At 48.1% G+C, this 19,945-nt stretch overlaps 1 protein-coding gene across 6 annotated transcripts in view; it reads left to right on the plus strand.

Annotated features, from left to right (window-relative positions):
• Positions 1 to 19,945, plus strand: part of PPP4R3B (protein phosphatase 4 regulatory subunit 3B) — a 333,143-nt gene that overhangs the window by 161,311 nt on the left and 151,887 nt on the right. For all 6 annotated transcript variants that reach the window (XM_078649315.1, XM_078649313.1, XM_078649314.1 and 3 more), the window contains one exon: positions 10,589 to 10,705. In XM_078649315.1, coding sequence (XP_078505441.1) covers positions 10,589 to 10,705 — 117 coding nt within the window. The remainder of the gene's footprint in view (positions 1 to 10,588; positions 10,706 to 19,945) is intronic.

The raw sequence follows: 19,945 nt of genomic DNA on the forward strand, positions 1-19,945 counted from the left end.
CTTCCTTTACTTGAAGTTCGGAATCGAAACTACTCCTTCTAGAGGCCAAAAGGCCTCCGCTATCGTCGGTATTGTCTCGTATCGGTGCCGACAAACTTCTTTACCAACTTTATACTGCTTGGGACGTCGAATCGGGCCATGGGCCTTCTCGACGCCACGCGACCACTCGTCGATGGAACGGAGCCCATTCAAGAGATGCCCTCAATGTAACTCCAAATACCCACATATCAATAAAACACCCTGTCTGTAACAAGTTTTTATCTCCAGAACACGATGAATCCGGCTGCCTAGCCTGCGCCCAGTTTCGTTCTAAAAAGACACTTCGAACTCGACGGGCAGCTAGACTCACCATGCAGAGACACGCGCCGGAGCCAGAGAATATCTTCGGCGACGGAGACTATCTTGTCGAGGCAGACGAATATGAAAAACAGTCGGATCAAGGATCGGAGCACGACTTTGACTACTACATCGACGAGGAAGAAGACATCGTCGAGGTAGGGGACGACGAGCAAGGAATTGGAGCCGTAGAGGACGACTCCGGTGACGAAACGGGCCCAACCGTAACAACAGCGGCCTATACGTCCACCTCCATGGTTCAACAGGCTCAGGTCGAGGCATCGCCACAAGGCCTTAGCCAAGATCTCAAAAGACATTCTACAGCCCCGCAATACAGCCCGGCTAAGAATATTACTAAAGAGCCGTCTAATCAACAAGCTCCAAGAATGGTATCGAAACCAAAGGTGGTTCCGGACAAAACGAAACTGATTGACTACACGGTCTTCGGACCGCATTACGTCGATCCATCGGAGTCGAGACCGAAGAAGCTTGTAGACAACACCGTCTTCGGGCCTAACTATGTTGAACCATCGGCCTCGACCATAAAAGTCATCGAGCCGAAACGCAGCGCCACAGTACCTGCGCCAAAACAAAAGGGCGTAGAACCAAAAACGTCGGCACCAAGTGCTGAAAAACCACACAAGGGACTCGATCCGAAAAAGGTTGTCGACCCAAAACAAAAGGCCGACACACCAATTGCTGTCCAAAAGAAAAGCATCGAGCCGAAGAAAATCGACCCGAAAAAGGGTTTCGAAACGACATCAAAGGGCGTTGATCCAAAACCATCGGTGCCAAAATCAGCACAAGTACAAAAAGGAGGTGTCGACGCGAAGAAGACTGTCGAGACACCTTCGGCACCAAAGAAACTGGCACTACAAAAACAAACCGTAGTACCAAAGAAAACACTCAGACCGATTACATTTGGCCTCCCACCTACCTCGAAGCCAAAGGCGGTCGAGCCAAGAACCAGCGTCGAACCAAAGCTAATGAAACAGAAGACTTTGGCAAAACCACAAAAGACTGCTGAACAGGAAGTCTTATATCCAGACCCTGAATCAGTTGAACAATCAAAACTCTATATTGATCCTAACTCTGGCAAACTCACTACCTACAAGAGGAAAATAAGGCCAGAGCCTGAGAGGGACACCTTTACTATTCATCTTGAAAAGAAAAGGGACTGTTCTTCCTCACCTATTCTTTTTGAGCCTATTCAGCCACATAGGCCACACACATATTCCTATACACCCACACACTCGGATGAGGAAGTGGATGAGGACTATGATCCGGAATATAACTATCCAGTGGATGCTGACCCAGACATTCACACACAGCCATAGGTTGACCCTACACAACCAGGTGATTCTCAACCCATCCCTGATACAACTGCATACCCTGCTAGGCCTGCTCCTACAGAAGACACAGCTGCTTTTAATTCATTAATAGAAAGAGCAGCAAGCCATCACAATGTGGACATGCATGCAGATCCTGTAGAGGAAGATTTCCTCTTTGACACTTTTGCAACATCAGAAAGGGCAGTTAAACCACTGCCCATGTTGAAAGGGGTACTTAAGCATGCGGGCGACATATTTAAGGATACCACTAGGGCCAGGGTCATTAACCCAAGGATAGAAAGGATATATAGGCCGGCGCCAGTAGACCCCACATACATTAAGGGACAACTGCCTCTAGATTCTTTCGTGGTAGCAAATGCACGTAAACGTGCAAACTCTCAAACAACTGGGGAAGCTGCACCCCCCAACAAGGAATCAAAGATTTTTGAGGCCTCAGGGAAACGGGTAGCCGCACTGGCGGCTAACATCTGGAGAATATCAAACACGCAAGCCCTGTTAGCCAGGTATGACAGGGCACACTATGACACATTAGAAACGCTTTTGCAGCATCTACCTGACGCTTACAAATAACAAGCTGAACAACTAATACAAGAGGGAAAGCTAATCACAAACGCTTCCATTAAATGTGACTTCGATGTGGCGGATACAGCTGCCAGATCTATTAACACTAGTGTTATGATCAGGAAACATGTGTGGCTACGCATTTCTGGTTTTAAAAGCGAAGTTCAGTCCACTTTGTTGAACCAGCCCGTTAATCCTGACTTCTTCTTTGGTCCAGATGTGGATACAATACTGGACAAAATGAAAAAAGACACAGACGGCGAAGTCAATGGGAGCCCTACAGTCACAACAACATAGAGGCTCCTTTCGTCGCTCAGGATACAGAGGGGCTGCAAGAGGCAACTCATCACAGCAGACCACAAACTATAAAGGTAACACATAAACCACCTACAATAAAAACAATAGAGGTGGATACCGCGGCAATAATACCAAAGGCAGAGGATGAGGGAACAACACCACCAGATCCTCTGTAAATACAAAGCAGTGACTCATTAGCGCTACCCCAGACCACATAACACCGGTCGGGGGACGTTTACAACAATTCCTACCAGTCTGGAAAAATATCACTACAGACAAATGGGTAAGGCAAATTATCCAACATGTCTATTGCCTAGAGCTCACCGCCGCACCACCCAACATACCTCCAAAACACCGGCCTATGTCCGCAGAACACCTCCACTTATTGCAACAAGAAGTTATCAGCATGCTGCAAAAAGGGGCCATAGAACCAGTACCCTTAGAACACCAAGGTACAGGAGTATATTCGCTATACTTCCTCATCCCCAAAAAGGACGGGTCTCTCAGACCAATATTGGACCTCAGGCCCCTAAATCAATACATCTTATCAGAGCATTTTCATTTTTTTTTTTTTTTTAATATATTTTTATTGCAGATGATCTTTACACATTTATGCCGGTTAAAAGTTACACAATCAACATTTGGATTCAACGATATAGAGAAATTTGGTGTACACAGCCATTTAGCCCACAACCTGGAGGACGGGCGGCAATAATCAGAACCGCAACATGTCTACGCACTTCATATTATCATTGCTACATCCGGCATTCGAGGATTTTACATCTGCTTTTCTTTCCCTCCCGGTACCCCAACAAACAAACTAATCTACCCCTGGGACCCAACATTAAGGTATCTACTGAACTGTGCCTACTGTCTCTCCCCTCCCACTCGGCCCCTCAATGCAAGCTGGATGTTGGCATTGAGGCAATCCTGGTCAACTGGATACAAACCCGAGGAGTCTTCTTTATCCAGGCCATTGTATCCTTAGTGTATGGAGGAATAGAAATCAAAGTTTAACCCCCCCCTCCTCCCCCCCTCCCTCCCGGACTCCGCCATCGGTGCATCGTTATTAGGATAGTCGTTTTGGGTCTGGAACATTGGGACCGTCAGGAAAAACCTGCATTGAACCTGTCGTGTTATGGGGAAGCAGTTCAGTCGTGACATCAGTCTTCCGAGTCGCTACTTGTGTTATAATCACGTAGCGCTTGTACCAAGGCCTCCCACGCTTGCGCAGACTCTAAAGCTTTATCGTTCTGCTGTCGCCGCGCTAACTGAAATCTCAAAGTGCTCTCCGCCCCAGTCCATTTAAGGAATTCGTTGCGCCATTTAGCATCTACTGGACCCGTTTGTGCCTTCCAGTTCCGTGTGATTTCGCGTTTCGCTAGGGTAAGTCCCATATCTATAAATTTGCTAGTGACTTTGTTTTTGGGAGTATGTGGAAACCAGTGGAGAACCCCAACCGCCATGTCAAACTGTAGTGCACGCTCTGTCACTCCATTAAGAGTTTCTCCCACCGAATTCCAGTAGAGAGTCAACTTAGGGCAGGCCCATAGCATGTGGCCAAGCTCCACTCCAGTGGCCTGACATCTGGTGCAAGCCGCGGCGTCTATGGCAAAGTATTTTTGTATCTTTCCCGGGGTCAAGTATGCTCGGTGCTAAATATAAAAGTGTACTAATTGGAACCACGCGTTGCGCGTACTCTTCCAGGCCTGGCGCATCAGCGGAGTCCATGTTGTTTCAGGGATTTCCTTTCCTATATCAGCTTCCCATTTACCTCTAAGCACCTCCAGCGGAGGAAGTCCCTCATTAAGCATTCTGGTGTACAGACACGTGACTGCTTTAACCCTCCCAGCCGCCATCATAGCATATTGGCATGCCATTGTTGTCTTTGGTTCTTCAAGCCCCCCTTTCCAGTGTACCTGTATGGCCCGCGTGATCGCCGCATGCAGTAGGAAGTCGCCTCTAGGAATATCAAAGCGATCCAAGAGCGCTGGAAACGATAGTAGCATCCCGTCCTCGTAGAGGTCCCTTATCAGAGCATTTTCATATGCTCACTCTACAACAAGTGTTACCACTGATGCGGCAATGAGACTTCCTCGCAACCTTGGACCTCAAAGACGCATATTTCCATATCCCGATACATCCTGCTCACGGGAAGTATTTCAGGTTTACACTACTAAATCAACACTACCAATTCAAAGTGCTTCCATTTGGAGTAACAACAGCTCCAAGAGTTTTCACAAAATGCCTAGCGACAGTAGCTGCACACTTAAGGAGACAACAGATTCACGTCTATCCGTACCTGGACGACTGGCTTATACAAGCGAAGTCAGCCCAGCAGTGTGCCAGCCACATGTCAAAAACAATTCACCTACTGCACAGCCTAGGCTTCACCCTAAACTACCAAAAATCTCACCTTCAGCCATCCCATGTACAGCAGTACCTGGGAGCAACAGTGGATACCTTGACAGCAAAGGCATACCCAAACGCTGCAAGAATAAACTGTATGCAGCTCCTAATCCAAAAGTTCAAGTCCCAACACTCGCTCTCTGCCAGAGTGTTTATGCAACTCATAGGCATGATGGCCTCGTGCATCCTCATAGTCCCTCACGCCAGACTACATATGCGCCCGATACAAGAGTGCTTAGCACGGCAGTGGAACCAGGCTCAAGGACATTTGAAAGACCTACTGTTGGTGACCAGTCGTGCATACAACTCTCTGCATTGGTGGAACCCACAAAACCTTTGCAAAGGACGACTGTTCCAGGAGCCTGTACCACAAATAGTACGAACAACGGACGCATCTCTCATAGGAAGGGGAGCCCATGTCCTTCAGAACACAGTACAGGGCATATGGACAGCACATCAACTTGCTGGAAATGATGGCAATTTTTCTGGCAATGAAAGCGTTCAAAGTACATTTATGCAACAAAGTTGAGTTGATCCGGTCGGACAACATGACAGCAATGTACTACATACAAAAACAGGGAGGAACACACTCCCCACAGCTATCACATCTAGCACAAAGCATGTGGAAGTGGGCCATCCAAAGAAACATTTTTCTCATGGCGGAACACCTCCCAGGCAAACACAACCAAGTAGCGGACCTGCTCAGCAGGCAGCCAACAGCTGCACCAGTGGGAGATTCATCCCACAGTGCTCCAACCATACTTCCAACAGTGGGGACAACCAGAGATAGACCTGTACGCCACAAAGGAAAACGCAAAATGCCGGTACTTTGCCGCCAGGTTCCCACATCTGCAGTCGCAGGGCAATGCGACATGGATGAACTGGTCCGGCAGATTTGCGTACGCTTTTCCCCCAGCACCGTTACTACCGCTAGTGGCACGCAAACTACGCCAGCATTCACTAACACTAATCCTAGTTGCTCCAACATGGGCCAGGCAACCATGGTACACAACGTTCCTAGAACTTTCCGTGGTACCTCATCAAAGACTGCGGCTAACGCCCACTCTACTCACTCAGAGCCATGGAGACATACAACACCCAGATCCGCAACAACTGAACCTTGCAATCTGGCTCCTGAAGTCTTAGAGTTTGGGTACCTCAACTTACCTCCTGACTGTATGAACATTATCAAGGAGGCAAAAAAACCTACAACCAGAGCTTGTTATGCCGCAAAATGGAAGCGTTTTGTCATTTACTGCAATAACAATGACGTAAACCCACTAGATGCTTCAACGCAAAATATCATTTGCTATCTTTTGCACCTACATCGTTGCAATCTAGCTTATTCATCTATAAGAATACACTTGGCTGCCATTGCAGCTTATCTTCAAAACAGGCAGCATCTTTCGCTATTCAGAGTACCTGCGATTAAGGCATTCATGGAGGGACTCAAAAGAATAATCCCCCCAAAACACCCACCTTCACCTGTCTGGAACCTTAACATCTTTTAACCAGACTAATGGGACCACCATTTGAACTATTGCATTCCTGCGAATTACAATTTTTAACATGGAAAGTGGCATTCCTAGTGGCAATTACTTCACTTCGACAAGTTAGTGAGCTACAAGCCCTAACTATTCAAGAGCCATTCATCCAAATGCATGCCAATAGGGTAGTTCTTATAACAAACCCTAAGTTCATGCCCAAGGTGGTATCCCAGTTTCATATCAATCAAACAATAGTACTGCCAGTGTTCTTTCCAAATCCACAGTCAGTACCTGAAAGGGCTCTACACACACTAGATGTCAAAAGAGCACTTCTCTACTACATTGATAGAACTAAAGATTTTCGAAAAACTAAACAGTTGTTTGCCTTCTCACCACAACACAAGGGTGACCCCATTTCAAAATCTGGGTTAGCCAGATGGATAGTTAAGTACATCCAAATATGTTATCTCAAAGCAAAACGCACTTTAACAATTCCCCCAAGGGCGCATTCTACACGCAAACTTGTGGCATCCATGGCTTTCCTAGGAAATATTCCTCTAGAGGAAATATGTGGAGCAGCCACATGGTCTACCATACATACATTCACAAAACACTATTGTGTAGATGTATATTCCAAACAGCAGGCAGCTGTAGGACAGGCTGTTCTAAAAACTCTTTTTCAGACTGCTGCAGCTGGCACAGGTAGCCACCGCTAAGGGAGAAACTGCTATACATTCTATGCACAGATATGAATTCAGCAGCCCACATGCCTCGAACGGAATATGCTACTTACCAGTATGCATCTGTTCTTGGCATATAGGGCTGCTGACATTCATATCGCCCACCCTCCTCCCCGGTGCCTGTCGCAGCTGTAGCATTCTTTATCTATTTCTTTTTTTCTTACTTTCTTGCATGGACACCCTTTACTGTACCATACTCCATCTCTGCCACAATGGCGAAAAACAATCTGAGGATGGAGAGGATGCCCATGCGCACTGTAGTCCTAGGGAGGAGCCACCTATCTCGTGATACTTCGAAGACTCTTCCAGGACAACACCGTGCAATCATCCGGACCCAACACTAGGCGGCGATCTATGCACAGATATGAATGTCAGCAGCCCTACATGCCAAGAACAGATGCATACTGGTAAGTAGCATATTCCTTATCAATTTGGCCTTCACAGGAAAGTCTTTTTGGGGAATGTGTGGATTAGGCTCTACAGCGCTTATAAAGACTATGACACCAAAATCCACTAGGGCATTGCAATACAGAGGGTTGTTTCCATCGGACATGCAGCAGGGGGAAAAAGACACCTCAGAAAGTAGGTATGCACCCAGCCACCTTGCATGCCACAATCGCAACAGACCGCTGCCATAATAGCTCCACTGTAAAGGCAGTACGGATCACCCTCAAGACAGGCCTTTAGAGGAAGGGACGGGGCGAGAAAGGAACCATCCATTACAAAGTGACTGGCAGAGAAAACCTTCCTACACTAGTGACCTAGGGGAGGAAGAGGATTTAGAAAGAAATGGGGACGGCTCATCTGTGGCAAATTATTATTAAACCTCATCAAACATGGTTACAGAATAGATTAAAAAATGCACCCCACTCACTGCCATACAGGAATAAGAGTAACAGGGGGTAACAAAGTCACCTACAACAAGAAGTCAATAAACTCTTAAGCAAGAGGGCAATAGAAAGGTGCCACTAAGAGAGAAAAAACAGAAGTGTACTCCACATACTTTCTAGTACCAAAGCCAGACAATACTTTAAGACCTTCCAGGACCTATAGGCACTCAACTGGTCAATCAAAACACAAAAAAACAAGATGACAACATTAAAAGAAATCATTCTTCTAGAAAATGGGGACTACATGATAACCATAGACCTATGTGCAGGTCTTCCATTTAGTTCATCAGGGTCTGCACTGGTGGGAAAAATCTTCCAACGTTTTGTTTGTCGCGCCCCTTTCAGCCCTCCAAAGAAAAGAATTGATTTGTCTCGGACTATGCTTCGCTGAGCTGGGGTGCCCTTCTGGACAACATGACTAAGTGAGGCTGATGGCAGTCTGTCTTACCATTAGAGTTTTTCTAGTTTCCATCTTGGAGAACACCAATCAGACATGCTACGCAATACAAGCACTATCCATTATATCAGCGTACATGCAGTGTGGGCCTATTGACTGTGCTGGGAGGTGAATGTGAAGTGAATGGAACATTTTCCTGGCAGTTGCTATCCTAACATAGGACCTCAGTGTGAGAGTGAATGCTTTGTTGCCTCTTCTAGTTTCCATCTTGGAGAACACCAATCAGACATGCTACGCAATACAAGCACTATCCATTATATCAGCGTACATGCAGTGTGGGCCTATTGACTGTGCTGGGAGGTGAATGTGAAGTGAATGGAACATTTTCCTGGCAGTTGCTCTCCTAACATAGGACCTCAGTGTGAGAGTGAATGCTTTGTTGCCTCTAAATGGAGGACCACATGTGGGAACTGCACCCTGCAGTGAACTAGGAGATCTTTTCCATACAACGGTATCTATAGATCTATTTGTCTTGGTCCAGATAAGGAAATCAGTTTGGCTTCTGACGAAGGTCCAGTGTAAAGTGCAGTGGGATAGAGTAAAGCTATTTCTAATCTCTCCAGATTGGGTGAGGAGGATCTGGTATGCTGAGATATTTGGCCATATCCTCAGCCCAGTCTTCAAATGATGCAGTTGCTTGTGTGGAGCTAGAGTGGTGCCCTTTAGCATCCATTTGCCTGCTGGCCGAGAATCGAAACGTCCTCTTGCCTGCAGGTAAACTCATTAAACCAGTTTTTGTTAGTTGCTGGAACAAATTTCTTCAGTGGTGTGAGTCTGAAGACATGAATCCCTTTCAATTCCACCTTTCAGACTTTTTGCAGTGAACTGTCCCTTTCCCAGAAGGGGTACGCAGTGGAGACAGTAAAATTCTTTTTTGTGTTCCTGGGATCATTCATGTCCCACTTCATCCAGCCATCCTTGTGAGATCACCACTAGTGTTCTACCCCACCCCGCTTGTTGTGCTTAAGTGGGACTTGGATCTTAAGTTGACTTTCTTCATGGCATCCCGATATGAGCAGTTGCACAGGTACCCAGTTCAACTTGTTACTGTATTGTCGGTGGCCATAACGTCAGCCTGTAGGCCCTCTACGTTTGTCCACCTTTCACCATCTTCTATCCCCATAAGCTGGTTATTCATGCCTGCGCGTCCTTCCTACCTCATGTGGCATCTTCTTTTCACTTGGGCCAATCTGTTAACCCTTCTTTAACCCTCCTTACCACACCAGAGAGGACGAACTGAGAGGCCGAGCCAGAGGTGACGTGCATCCTATTACATCAACCTCATTTGAGATGACCGAGTTGATTATCAGGTTTTTGTTTGATCTGCAAGAGCGGTTACAAATAGCTTTGGTGACCAAACACTTTTTTCTCAGTAGGTCATCCATTGTAGCATTATCTGCTACGCCTTTGCCAAAAAAGATCCCATTCTTCTGTGCCATGGCTGCTTCCAATGCTCTTGTTAGAGGCGTTCAGGTGGCTATGTCCTAGGCTGCCATATGCTCTTCCTTTAGCCATTGAGAAGTACTATAGCCTGAACAAACCTTGAGTGATTTTATTTGTTGTTGCAGTCATTGATACTTTCTTGGTTCCTCATGATGCCTCTCCGTATGGCTCGAGCCAGTTTAGAAAAAGTATCCAGTGCTGCGATTGTCCTTTGTGTCGTCACATCCTGTGGACGGAGTCAAAATCAACAATGCATGGTGCCATTTGTAGGTGATGGAGAGCAATTGTTTGGGAAAGGTTTTTCCAGAGAAGTCTTGCACTTGGTGGGATAGTCTTAAAGTGCAGATTCTACTGGAAGATTAGGGATCCACCTTGTAATAGTTATTATGGTGAATAACTTTATCTTCCATTTCTTTATTTTTGTCTTCCTGAATCTTTCTTCTCTCCCAAGTTAAATAAAGATGGTGATTTAAATTTTTTTTTTTTCATACAAAGCTATTTCTTTCCAAATTTAAACACTTACTGTGTCTTTACCACATGGTTTAAGTAACAATGATTGTGTTAGATTTTCCCTGGGAAATCTATAAAATATTTTTTTTTCCCACTTCATCTTAAGGGTATGGACGATTTGCAGGTCAGATGTGCTGCAACAGATATATTTTCTTATCTGGTTGAATTTAGCCCATCAATGGTCAGAGACTTTGTCATGCAAGAAGCCCAACAAAGTGATGACGTAAGTATCATGACAAATGTAATTTGAATTGTTTTTATATATTATTCTAGCAACTTCTCTATCATTGCATTTTTCTCTGTATACTTTAATGGTAGCCTATCTTGGTGAACTTGTGGCATCCCTAGAACACGTTTTTGTTGTATCTTTTTATATAAAGAAAAGCATGTGCAGGAGCTGACTTTAAGTTTTTATTGCAATGTATATATATAGCCATTTGACTGAAAACTGCGTTCTCTTAATCACTTTTAAATGTCACAATTAAATGAAAATGTAGCCCCTAAAAAGGTTGCAAACATACTGACACACAGAGCCTAATTAATTGCATCTTTAAGGGTTACTCAAACTGGGGCATACCTCCAGCCCCCAATTAATCATACATAAAGATCTTCTTACACAGTCCACATGGAATAGGCGGCACACCACCCAAGATGGATTTCATACAGATTTAGTATCTCACCATAGCAAGAACAACAAGGCCCCTTGTGCCTTGCTCATCTACTAGCTCATCTGTTTCTGAAGGTATCTTGTATGTTGTGACTTATTAGCAGTGAAAATGGACAGATCTTGAGGTTTGTGTACTTAGAGAAACCTTATAAAAATCTTGGAAATTAAGTTCACTGGAAAACGTTTCTAGTTTAAACCAGTAAATGCACTGAAATTTTCCAGTTAGGTCTATACACGCACACACCATATACCATAACTTACTGTGTTTGCAATACACAAGACACCGATTTGATAAAGTAACAGATGGTTAAAAACAGTCAACAGTAGAGCAACATGGTGTGTGCCAGGAGTTATGTTTTGTGTTATTTTATAACCCTTTATAGCCCTAACAAGCCAATGTCATTGGATTTTGCACTTTTGAGTTGCAACCATAAATAACTTTTGTACAGTGTGTGTGTATATAGATAGATGTATGTATATAAATATATACACACACTTTTTATTAGTCTCCTTAGTCTATTCCTTACCTATATCCCAGCTATTTTTCATTGTTTTTTTGTGAGACTTTTTTTTTTTCAAAGTAATTTTTATTGCTTTTTCCAAAACTTAGACTCAAGGCACAATCCTCCAATATGCCCTCGCAGGGGCTTCTCGAAATTCAAAGCGCATTATTCAGATCCACTGTTAAGTAGAGAGACGAATTTCCCCATCGCCATAGTATACCAAAGCCGTCTCTGCATCATAATAGTGTGTTCAATGTCGGGGGAGATGGGTTGCAGTCACCTTGTCCAGCATGGGGGATAAGTACCAGGAGCAATGCCATCTCATGAGTGTCTCTGCGCTGAATACACCCCCTACGCTCCCCCCTTCGATCAATTGTCAGCACATGCAATCAGCAAGCGATACCCCCGAGGAGCTCGAGGAACTCGAAAGTGGATAATACACCAATAGTCAAACATTAAATAAGAAAGGATAAAACCCAACCTACCCCCCTCCCCTCCCCAACTCCCTCTCCCCCCCCCTCCCCAGTGGTGGCTTTGCGTACAATAGAGTTTCAACCGCATAGTGTACCTCAGAGTTGGAATAGATGAAGGGCCCTAAGTGTGGGAGGACAAACTGCCGAAGGTAGGCCCTTCGTCAAGAAGGAGACTAAGGGACCCCAACGGAATGCAAAGTTTTTAAAGTCTTCTCGGGATATGTCGTTCCAGGCTCATCAGTTGCCACAGGCGAGAGTGCCACAGGGACATAGCCGGTGCTTCCCTTTTCTTCCACGCTACCGCTATAGCTAATTTGGCCACCCCCAGACATAGCCACATAATTCTCATATCGGCCCTAGTCTGATGTTCTAGCATATAGTCTCTAATGCCAAGTAGGGCCTCTATCATTGAGATCGGGACGGGGTACCCCAATATAGTTTTCACCTGCGCTGGGATCTCCTCCCAAAAGGGCCGAATGGAGGGGCAGTCCCACCATATGTGTTGGAAGTCCCCCAAGAGGCCACACCCCCTCCAACAACGATCCGACGTGCCGGTAAAGATTCTAGAGAGCTTGGACGGGTAGAAGTACCAGTCCATCATTACTTTCAAATGGGCTTCTCTTAGAGCTGTGGACCGATTGAACTTGAAGAGATCTGACCATTGGTGGGCCCAGTCTTCCTCCGAGATGTCGCGCTGGGCCATCCCCTCCCACCAAGCCATATACCGCGGACGGGGAGTGATCTCTGTGGAGAGCAAAAGCTTGCATATAGCCAAAATAGCCCCCTTCATGGATTTAGTTTTAATGAGGAGTGATTCAAACGCGGGGAGAGGTCTGGTGGCCCCCTCCCTGATCCGTGGGTCTAGAGCCCAGTGTAATAGCTGTGCGTGATGGTAGTGCTCATGGTCCCCCACCCCATAGTCTCTTGTGCAGTTCTCAAAGGTAAGGGGGTTATAGTTGTGGAATAAGTGCGTCAGTGCAAGGCAACCTCCTTCCCTCCAAGCATCAAACAGCCCCTCTAGGAGCGCTGGGGGGAATAAGGAGGAGAAGTGGATAGGTGTGAATGGTGAAGGGAAGGACGTCCAACCCTCCCTCGTTGCCACAGTGTCCCATACCCTAAGAGTGGTGCGTGTCGGGGTACTAAGGTATGCGTTCGGGGGTCTGTCCCTTTTCTCGCGCCAGATCAAATCCCATATAGTTCGACCAGCTACACTGCGGTCCATGTGGAGCCAATGTTTCTCCGATTCCTTTTGCGACCACTCGACCAGGATACGGAGTTGGGCCGCCTTATAATAGAGCTTAAGATCGGGTAGTCCTGCTCCCCCCTCCCTCTGTGGACGCCGAAGCATGAAAAAGGAGAAACGGGCCCGCCCTCCCTGCCAAATAAATCATTGTTTTCGTGCGCCTAAAAATATCCTCCTCTAGTTCTATGGGGAGTGCCTGAAACAGGTATAGCAGTTTAGGGAGGAGTGTCATCTTTATAGCATGTATGCGACCCAACCAGGAGAGAAAAAGCGGTTTCCATCTCGTTAGTTCCGTTTGAATGTGGGAGAGAAGAGGAGGAAAATTAGCTGCATACAGTTTCTCTATTTTTGGCGTTAGTTGCACCCCTAGGTATTTTATGTAAGAGTGCGCCTACAGTAAAGGCGTTAATGATTGGAGTTGTAAGGAGTCTGCGTGCGAGAGGGTAAGGTTAAGTATATAGGACGTATCCAGATTAATCTTGAAGCCCGCCACTTTCTCAAAGGAGCTAAGTACTTCCTGGAGTCGTGGGAGTGAACACATCGGGTTAGACAAGGACAGGAGATCGTCATCTGCGAAGAGGGAGTTCTTATGGGATTCACCGGTAAAGGGAAGTCCCTCTATTCCCTGGTGCTCCCTAACCGCTATAGCTAGGGGTTCTATGCTGAGGGCGAACAACAGAAGGGACAGGGGGCAGCCCTGTCTGGTCCCCCTGGAGTGGCAGAATGAGGTAGATTGCACGCCGTTGACGGAGACTTTAGATTTTGGGTGTCTGTAATTGGCCTGGAGCATCGTTATGAATCTGGGGGAGAAGCCGAATTTCGTAAGCGTGGCCCATAAAAAAACTCCAATCAACTCGATCGGATGCTTTTTCAGCATCAAGGCCGACTAGGACCGCAGGGATATTAAACTTATTAGCTGTCTCGATTAGGTGGACGATGCGACGCGTGTTGTCGTGTGTTTGGCGCCCCTTAATAAAGCCAGACTGATCGGTATGAATAATAAGTGGCATGAGTTCAAACAGTCGCTTGGCCAGTATGGAGGAGTACAGCTTCGCATCAATGTTCAAGAGGGCAATGGGCCGATAGGAAGAACAGCAAGTGGCGTCCTTACCTGGCTTGGGGATCACCGAGATCACCGCCTCTGCCATAGTCAGGGGTGTCGCCGTCCAGGGCCATCCGATTGAAGAGCCGGACCAGGTGATGACTAATGTCTGCCGTAAAAGTCTTATAAAAGACCGCGGTATACCCATCAAGTGTGAGAGTAGTTAGCCTAACGGCTAAGGCGCTCGACCTCGGACCTGGGGATCTGGGTTGGAGTCTCGGTAACGACGCCAAAACCTCCTGTGATTCTGGGCAAATCACTTAATCTCCCCGTGCCTAAAAATGAAAGTGTGTGTCCTCAAGTAAAAAAACAAAAAACGTAACTTGTGCTATGTAAAGCGCTCTGATACCTGATTCGGTTCGGGTCTAGTTCGCGCTATATAAAACTCTACCAAAAAAATAAAAAAATACCGGGTGCCTTATGGGGTTTCAGTGCCTTAATAGCTGTTTGTACTTCCTCGAGAGTGATAGGGGCATCGAGAGTCTCGTTCCATTCCGGGGAGATCTGAGGGATTGGCAAGTCCCTAAGGAAGGCTTGCTGGTGTTCAGTGTCAAGAGCTTCAGCTGAGTACAGTGAGCTGTAAAAGGACCCAAAAAGTCCGGCCTTGTCTTCGTCCCTATGGAGTAGCCTCCCCGACCCGTCCTGAATACCCCCTATGTATTCCCTCTCTCCTTTGTCCTTCAACTGTCTGGCTAGGTGTTTCCCCACCTTGTTGCCCTGAGTGTAGGACAGGTTGCGCAATTTGAGAAGGGTGAATTCTGCCCTATTATTATATATGGCCCGTAATTTGCCCCTGAGTGCCGTGAGTGTGCGAAGCGTCTGCCTAGTGGGTGCAAGCTTGTGGGTCCGCTCAACAGTCGCCAGTTCCTGCTCCAAGCCCTCCCTTTCTTTTGCCCGTTGTTTGTTCAGGGCCGAGTTGAGCGCTATGCATTTGCCTCGTAGAACCGCCTTGAAGGTGTCCCATGTGTTATACTCAGAGGTCTCATCAGGGTTATTAAGGGTGAAGAATTCTTTGATAGACTCCCTGAGCTGCGTAGTAGACTCCCTGTCTCTCGTTAAGGCCTCCGTGAAGTACCAACGGGCCGGTCGCGGTGCATTACCCAGCCATGAAAGACACACTGTGTACAGACCGTGGTCGGACACTGAGATGGGCAGTATCTTAGCATCCTGGAGATTGCCCTGCAGGGATTAACTTAGAAAGATGTAGTCCAGTCGAGAGTATGACTGGTGCACATGTGAATAAAAGGAGTAATCTCGTGTGAGTGGGTATAAGGTTCGCCATGTGTCCAGGAGGCCCATGTCCCCAATATGTGTCTGTATGGACTCGGGGAAAGTACCCATGTCGGAACGACGTGTGTGCGTGCTGTCAAGTGCTGGGTGCCAAACCAGGTTAAAATCCCCCAGGAGGAATAAGGGGCCCTCTGCAAAGTCTGTCACCCTCCCCAACAGTGAATGCAAGAAAATCTTCTGCCCAGTGTTGGGAGCATAAATCGCTACAAAAGTGCACATCCTACCCTTCAGGCGGCCTTTGACCATCAGCCATCTCCCCTCTTTGTCGCCTTGAGTGGCAATGGGTTGGAACTGGGCGCCCGGGCTAAAGAGGAGAGCCACCCACTTTTGTTTAGTGGAAGCCGAAGCCTTGTAGATGAGGGGATATTTTTTTATGTTTAAGACGGTGGTCCTCCGATTTCAACAGGTGGGTTTCCTGTAGAGCCACTATATCTAAATGGTGGTCCAGAATGTATTTCCAGACCTTCTGGCGCTTCTGCGGGGAGTTAAGCCCCTTGACGTTCCAGGTTCCTATAGCAAGCGGCATATTATGTCAACTTGTGGTGTTCCCTCTAAAGAAGCTGATCTCCGCCCCATTCTCCCCTGTGGAGAGCCCCCCCCACTCAATCCCTCCCGCGTCCGCCACCCGGATCCCCCGTTGATATCGATGAGGCTTCCCATATCCCCACCCGTGACAGTTCTGCGCTTCCGGCGCCTTTCATAAACAGTCCACATTGCGTTCCCCAAAGGACCTACGGTGAAATTTAGTACTTTATCCACACCACCCCTCCCCCCCCCTCCCCAGAACGCCCCATAGGAACAATATGAGTATACTTTCAAACAAAAAACCCCAACTGTTGAACATTGTCCCAGGCCTACGTGTTGTCTGTCCAGGCCTGCGGTACATGAGTAGATGGACGGGTTATGTGGCAGTGGCGGCTCGACGGCTCGAGACCCCCGCCCCGCCCCAAAATCGTGTCGCCATACTTAGCTGAACAGGACCATCACTTCAGTCTTTCAAGAGTCGGCGCCAGTGTCTTTGGAGACCTTCTGGATCGCAGCAGCCTTTTCTTGAGCCATTGTTTCTGGGTTCGGCTTGAGGTTCTTCCTGGAGGTTCGTCCTCTTCTCACCTTTTGCCAGCCGTCGTCCGTCGCTCGAGGGGATCTGGACAAGGCCCCTGACGATTGCTCCCCTCCTTGTCGTCTGGTCGGTCTTCCTCGAGTGGAATGCCCAACAGGGTACAGGTGTCTCGAAGGGATCGCAGCTGGTGGAGGGCCCCGTTCCACTTAAAGATCAACCGAAAGGGGTGCCCCCAAGAGTACTGGACCCCCTTGTTGCGGAGGAAGGCGGTGGCCATTTTGAATGATCGTCGCTTTTGTAGGGTGATAGCTGAAAGGTCCTGGAAAAGTTCCACAGTGTGGCCCTGAAAGCGAAGAGGTTGTTTGAGGCGTGCTGCTTTCAGTATGTGTTACTTGAGAGGGTAATCTGGCAGGAAAGCCAGGATGTCCGGTGGAGGACCTTGAGCTCGGCGGGCCGGGCCCACCCTATGGGCTCTATCAATGCGGATCTCAAAGTCCTCGCTTTCGTCGAGTATTGTTCGGAACATGGCTTGTAAATACCCTGTCATATCGTCCCCCTCTGCTTTGGACGGCACATGTCGGACCCAGATGTTGTTGCGCCTTGAGCGGTTTTCGAAGTCCTCGGTGTGGGATTGGAGGTCAGTTTGTTGCTCGTGGAGCCTTATAATTTCTTGTCTCAAGTGCTCCAATTCTTCACTTTTGGCCTGTCCCTCGTGCTCATTAGCGGCCACTATCTCCCCAAGGTCGTCGACGTCTCTACGCAGTTCTTTATATTCCCCCGCCATTTCTTGTCTGAGTGTTTGGATGTCTTCTTTAAGAGAGGTGAAGAGGGCCTCCATGAATGCCTTGGTCGCCGGGGCTTCCCCCTCGTCGCGGTCTTTCCCTCTGGGTGGGGGCGCCTGAGTCAGTTTGTCAGGGCTTTTGTCGGCTTTAGCAGGCCCTTTAACCAGCAGTTCGGGTATGGTGCCTTTCCCTTTACGGTTAGAGGACGCCATCTTCACCCTGGGTAGCCATGCCGCCTCCACTCCGAGACGCGTTGTTCGGCGGGATCCCAGTCACTTTATGGCCAGCGTGCAGTGGGATGATGCCTCGCGAAAGAGCGATGTGTCTTCGAGGGTCGAGTGCCCCTTGATTCCGGGCCCAGGCCGCGCCGTCTCGCAGACCTCTAAGGCGATCCGCAACCTCGTGTTCGCCTGGCCGAGTTTTTTCCCCACGGCCCCTGGACTCCGTCCGGCACCGGGAGCCCGGGTTATGCCCCCCGAAGTCGCTTCCCTGGCTGTAGAGTCCGGTCCCGCCTTGTGCTCTTAAGGGGTGGTCGCTACCACCCCCAAAGTCAGCTCCCCGACGTAGTAGACTCCCCTCAGGCCCCCTCCTGGGGTCGCTCTCAGCTCCCTCGCTCGTGGACCATGGTGCCAGTGGTTCGTCTCCACTCTCCCCTCGGTCCTTCACAGTGCTTGGCCCGGGGGCCCTCCCCGGGGGCTTGAGAATTGCCCCCCGATCTCACTCGGCTGCCCTCGGTCGTCTCCTGTGCTCCCCCTTCTAGGCGGCGCTCCTGCCCGGCCGGTGGCCCCACTATAGTAGGCCTTAGGACACTGCAGCCGGCCCCCGCAGCTTTAGGCAGGTTCTTGGGACGCCGGGGGGTCTGAGAACTGCCCCCGGGGTGATGCTCCCTGACTCCGCTGCGCCGCTTCCTCACCTCTGGGCGCAGCCCGTGGCCGCCTCGCCGTCACCGAGTAGGGCCAAGCCGGGGCCTCGAGTGAGTCCCTGGGCCGGCTCCGTAGGCGCCTCCTTCCGCGGGCTGCCTCTCTGGGGCCTGTGAGTGAATTCCGGTGGTTGCCCCTTTCGGACCACTGCACCATTCAGGGGGACCTCCGGCGCGGCAACTCCAGTCTCGTGGACGCGGGGTGGGGCCCGCTCTCTCCCCATCACTTCGGGGGGGCCGATCGTTGCTCCCCGAGCCCGGATCAGCTCCCGCCGGCGCCGCCGCTTCGGCGGCCTCTCCTCCGTCCCCCAAGTCTCGTCGGGGCCCCCGGACACCCCGCGGGTGGCTCTTGTGCCTTGGGCTGTCGGCACCGGTGCTTACAGACGAAGCGGTCTGCTTTGGGGCCCGATCAGGGGGACGGGGAGCCTCCGGAGAACACGTCCTGCTAAGCCGCCATCTTGTTGTGAGAGACTTTTGAGTGGGTGGAAGGATGAGATTGGAGTTTGTCATATGCCAGACTCACACTTTAGTGGAGTAACATCTGTGGAGATGCCATTAAAAAGGCTCAGTGCAATTGTCCTTTGGTTGCTCTATGCATGCCTAAACTCTGCATGGGAAGTAATACAGAGAACCGACACCAGTGTGCAAGAGACTGAGTGCTTCTACCAGAAATACTGTCACCGAAGGAAAGTACATTATTTTTCCTTGTTTGTCTTCCACCTTACACACCCTTTACTTTTCTTACCGCAATTCAAGGATCTAGTAAACTATTGATAATAAAGTTCTGTTATATTAAAAGACTTGAATTTTCTTCTCAGTAACAGAGATCCATGTTTTTACTCTTATATCTCTACTTTTCTTCTGCAGTATGCATCTAATTGTTTGCAGCCCCTCTCCCCCACTTATTACAGCTCATAGACTTTTTTTTGTGTGTATGTGCGCAGCTCTGAATAGCATTTCCTCTGTGTAGCAGTGTGGCCTTGAATATCTGTCTGGTCAGACTGCCACTTTTTTTCAATATCTGCTTAATTAACCTACATAAGTGTCATAAATTGTGAATATTTATGCAGGTATATGAACTATGCAAGTGCGTAGAATTTACACAGATTGTCGCGCCAATGACACAATGTACCAACTTAGCAGCTTGTTTGATTTGTTTAATAAAAACAACCGAACATGCATCATAAATGAGAAAACTCCCTGCTTACTACCCTTGCATCCTGTTTTGTATATATATATATATATATATATATATATATATATTATATATGTTTGAGGCATATGAGCTGCAGATTGCACACTGTGCATAGATCACCACCTAATGTTGGGCCCGGATGTTTGCAGTTTGTTGTTGTCCTGAAAAGTTCTTTGGAAGTCACGAGATAGGTGACTCAACCTTTGGACCACATTGTGCATGGGCATCG

Source organism: Lissotriton helveticus, chromosome 6 (assembly GCF_964261635.1).
Source record: "Lissotriton helveticus chromosome 6, aLisHel1.1, whole genome shotgun sequence".
In the NCBI taxonomy this organism is placed as follows: Eukaryota; Metazoa; Chordata; class Amphibia; order Caudata; family Salamandridae; genus Lissotriton; species Lissotriton helveticus.